We start from the raw sequence: 4,935 nt of genomic DNA on the forward strand, positions 1-4,935 counted from the left end.
TGTATTAACTGGAGATCACATTCCTAATGGCCACACATGCATGGTTTATATGCACTCATCCTTTAAGGCTTCCTAATGTTTGTTCTGGATATCTATTATTTAGACCAGCCATTCTCAACCAGGGTTCATTAGGGGTTCTTTGAGCTGTAGATGACTGAGAGAGCCACCAGCATGGTTGTTTTAGTTGTCTTGGTGGCACTGAGACTGCTAGTGTAGATAGAACATTCTTCTATTGACCATTAATAAAAGGGCCATTTTTTTCACTAACACCCATCATTGGTTTATTCAGAGGTTCCTCAAGAAGAAATTATTTTAAGGATTCCTTTGCGGTAAGAGGATAGGAAAGGCTTATCCGGGGTCTTCAAGTTTCACTGAAATTCTAAGGAGAGGTACTAGAAATGTTCAGTTATCTTCTTTGGGCTGAAAAATACCTCCCACAAGTTATGGGGAGAAGGAGAAGAGGAAGTGTTCTGTAACCAAAATTTGAATGAGCAACCAAGGGTGAAAAGCTGCTCCTTCATAGATGCAGTGCAATGAGTGAATGTTATTGATGCTAAACTCTATCTAGTGACCAATTATGCATTACATTTTCTTTGTGTTATATATGGTGCATGTTCATTGACTTTTTTTTTACTTTTAGGAGGGATAATTGATGAGATCATTTGCAGTGGCCCAGCAATTCGAAAAGAAAAGGATCTCCTGAAGATCCCTTATGAAATGTTTAAGACTTGTACTCCACTGACGGCACCACCTGTTATGGCAAATATTCACCACCACAGTACTGAGCACAGAAGTAATGGCAAGCATGGCCATCACACTGATCATGCAGACGGCAGTCTCCCTGAATGTGAACCAAAGCCTAAACCTCGTCCGGTCAGCTTGAGACATGCCATAGCCACTGTTGTCATCACCGGTGTGGTGTGTGGGATTGTATGTCTAATGATGTTGGCAGCCGCCATCTATGGTTGTGCTTACGCTGCAATTATGGCAAAATACCACAGGGAGCTAAAAGAAGTGGAACGCTTAGCTCCTGTAACAGAACATGGCAGCCCAGAGGAAAAAGAACCCCTTGATGGATCTTTGGCCTGAACTGTAAATTTTCATAAAAATATTTATATGATGTAAAAATTATGTAAAAAGTGGACCCATGCATGTGGATTGAGATATGAATCCTCAATAGTATAATTCTAAACTAGCAGCAATGCTGTTATAATAATGACGTGTTTTTGTTGTAGAATGTCTTCATTGAAATGTCTATTTATTTTTTTCTTGTTGTGTTTAACTCTTAAATAAAGTTATGTTTATAAGATGTACTTTTAATTTATATATTGTGGAGGAGACAATTTTATTGATCTTTTATGCCCACTATAAAATGTTGCATCCAATGTTTGTATCCAAACTACACCTACACCTGACCATATTTATTCAATTTGTTCCAACTACACACATATAAATCTTCATATTTATTATTATATATTTATTATTTTAAAATACTTGTTTCTATATATTTTTCCATTTCATATATAGGCTCTAATGACCTGAACACCCACAATGCATCTGTTATCCAGAGATCATGTGAACAACATGCAATAGTTTGTCGTCTGGAATCTATGAAACCATGACACTGCCTGCTAGAGGCTACATTTCCTGCTACAAAGCCTAATACTTATGCAACAATATTTATACTTTCAAATGGTACACCCAAATAAAAAGCAGACTCAGTAAACAGTAATCTACTTTGCATGTTTATGCATTTTTATAACTATTCTTTTATTTACTTGATTTTTCCTTGCCTAAAGGTAAGCCTTGTGGGTAGTATATACTAGAGATAGGACATTTGTAAATAAAGTCCGATTCTGATAAGAATACTTCATTCGCAGCGCCAGAATCACACCAAAGTAGTCTACAAGTGCCCCCAAAATGTAATTCTTTTGAAATCTCACTTTAAATTTCCAGTTTACATAAGCTAAATTTATTGCAGGTGCATCAAAATAAAAAGATTGCAACCATTTACAGCTCATTCTCTTTAGAAAGCTGCTACAGTCAGAGTAATTACTACCAGCATGCTAGAGAGAAGGATCATTGTCTTCGGTGTGGAAGTGGTGGTCTCTCTGCAGAGGTCCAACACCTTTCTCCCCCTCTCCATAGAGCAGAATGGTGCTGTATGTATAGCACTGGTTCATGCATCGTGCAGTGCTTTGTCGTTAGAAAGGATCGTGAAAGATCCTTTCCAATGACAATGATTGCACATGTGTATGTAGCTTAAACAATTGTAAAAATAAGTAACTTTTCTCATAAACCTACAGAATAAGGTAAATTGCACCTCATCCCCAGGTGTGTAATTGGGCAGGCACGGGTGGGCATGCCGTGCCCTCGCTTTTTTCAGGAATGAGTCATTTACATAAGAAATACATACAAAGATTCGCATGCATGCTCACCATGGATAGTGCCATGCCCCCTCTTCTTTTTTTATGACCTCTGCTCATCCCTACTTTGGAGACACAAAATTCTCTTACGATACAGAGACTTTATATTTTTTGTGCAAATATCGTTCTCTCCACGTACACGTAATTGCATACTGTGCACCGCGGAACCCTGGGGTTCCCCCAGAAGTTGCTAGGTATTTCATGAGCCATAAGCAATCTCAGGTCAGTAACTACTGACACCAATGATCTTTTTTCAGTAAGGTTGGCATTTTTCTCCATGGCCGGCATTGTAAGCATTCTTTCTACTGACCACCATACTAATGTACTGTGAGCTGTGGATAGAGTTTTTATAGAATGGGTTCACCAACACCTGAAAAGTACTTCTAGGGTCCCCACATGGTTAAAATGTTTAAAAAGTCTGCTATACACCATCACAAAGAACATCTAACACATTGATAAAGTTATTTTAGCTAGAACTACTGTGTTAAGGAACAAGCACCTATTTCCGCAAATTCCTCTGCTCATGAACAAGCAAACTTCCCTTTAAATGAAATGAACAGAAAGATTAGGCTTATTAAAACACCATCTACTAATAATACAGAGGCCATCACTCTTCAGCATGCAAGTACAACACAGACTGTGTATGAGTTGGCTTTGTCAGAGGACAGCTGCCAGGAAATGGCTGCTTAGAAAGTTATCCTTTCAAAGCATTTGTCATCTTGATAGTACTGACAGGCAAACAATTACTGCAGACCTAAGTGTTAATACAACCGCCTGCTACTGAATGTTTTTCTATACAGAATGCTCCACAATCCCCAGTACCTCTAAGGTCTCTGATTTCTATGCACAAAATAGAACAGCGGCTATAGGACAAATGGATCACAGTCAGCCTGTTGGAAGCTGATACAGGACGAAGGGACTAAACAGAACGAAAGGTCTTAAAAGGCATTTCAAAAATAGAGGTCATGACAATACTATTTGCATTACTGGCAGCTGATGTGTAGGAAATATAGGGAGTTGGAAAGTAATGAGGTCATGTGATGCCCAGTATAGTACAGTACTTGTAAAACTTCCCATGCATGTGCATAGGAGGTATTAATTTAATTATTGTTTGAGATAAAACTATATATAAATGTTTAACATTAATACATTTTAAACTAGCAATGTTGCACACGCCATTCATCAAGTCCTATAACTATAAATATATGGCCACTTGACTTTCCTTTCTACTTTGTCCAGTTTGTGGTTTGCACATATTTGCTTTAGATTGACGTGATTGTATATTATTATTTTTCATTTCGCAGGTCACCTCTTCCATTATATCATAAACATTTTGATATAAAGAATGGTCACCCTGTTGGGTCATTCTTCAGCAAAGAATCTGACGGCATCCACACATATCAGGCATGTTGCGTTTGATGTATATCAATATGCAGAGAGCCCTGTGCCTGCAAATTAATTAATCGGAAAATAAAAGGAAATGTATGAATATAAATGGTCAGTTTCTCATCTCTAATTGAAAGTGATACAATGTACGCCCATCTTTGGTTTTATATAATAACGTTTGGGCAAACCCAATATTTATCAACATACAGATTAGTTTAGTGTGAGTGAGACAAAGTTTTGGTGACAGGGATTGCAACCTATATTGAAGAGTCTATAAATGTCTGATGTGCCTTTGTGATAAAAATGTTTTCTTTTCATTTGATTGTTCATGAACCTTGGGTATCGAACACTCCATGTTTGGGAGCTCTATGGCTGGACATGTAACTGTAACAATCAACCAGCAGATTTGTCTTTGTAGTATGACCTAGGGTGTTCAAAGATGAAATGTTTACACTGCAGCTACACACCAGGCCTCAATCAGAATCTTTAAATAGAAAGAAAACACTCAGGAGGTGTCTGGTCATAGATGTCTCTTTTATAATCTGCATTTCAGCCCTTTTTGTTTCATATTTATGACTTGAAATGTGCCTTTTGACTGCCTCCATCCCTGACCTTTACTATAACTGTCTTTTATGATCTTCAACCCTTTCTTCACAATTTTGTACTTTGCTCTGGTCCTGCCAAGACTTTCAGCAGCACATGGACAACTGGAGACAGCCCAAGAGACAGGGCAACTCCTTTCTGAGTCCTTTAGTGGCCACAATGTAAAAATATTTAAAAGAACTCACTAAAATGGCCAAAGTTTGTTTTTAAACAAGCAAACAGTTTTAAGAAAGAAAAAAAAACCTTTTACATTTGTCCCCGATTTACCCTGATGAAAATTTCGGACTAAACAAAAAGGCTCTCTTAAAATTAGTATTCCTCCTTGAAATACATTAAACATAGAAAACATACAATGACACATTGCTGAGATTAATTGTGATCGTTTGGATCAAGGACTTGTTTTACTTCCAAGACATGGCTTGCTCCAGGCTCAACCATCATTGTTTGAGCTCATTAAACAATAAACACAAGAACAGGGCAAAAACATGATGGCAAAAGATGACAATATTCCAAGCCTGTC

The 4,935-nt window shown here is 37.7% G+C and overlaps 2 protein-coding genes across 4 annotated transcripts in view; one reads left to right on the forward strand and one right to left on the reverse strand.

Annotated features, from left to right (window-relative positions):
- LRTM1 (leucine rich repeats and transmembrane domains 1) overlaps positions 1-2,071 on the forward strand; it is a 20,235-nt gene extending 18,164 nt beyond the window's left edge. Inside the window, exon 3 of the mRNA XM_072420935.1 lies at positions 641-2,071. Within this exon, the coding sequence (XP_072277036.1) occupies positions 641-1,089 (449 nt within the window). The 3' untranslated portion in view covers positions 1,090-2,071. The remainder of the gene's footprint in view (positions 1-640) is intronic.
- CACNA2D3 (calcium voltage-gated channel auxiliary subunit alpha2delta 3) overlaps positions 1-4,935 on the reverse strand; it is a 547,059-nt gene that overhangs the window by 120,656 nt on the left and 421,468 nt on the right. The gene's annotated exons all lie outside the window — the stretch shown is intronic.

Source organism: Pyxicephalus adspersus, chromosome 8 (genome assembly GCF_032062135.1).
Source record: "Pyxicephalus adspersus chromosome 8, UCB_Pads_2.0, whole genome shotgun sequence".
Lineage (NCBI taxonomy): Eukaryota > Metazoa > Chordata > Amphibia > Anura > Pyxicephalidae > Pyxicephalus > Pyxicephalus adspersus.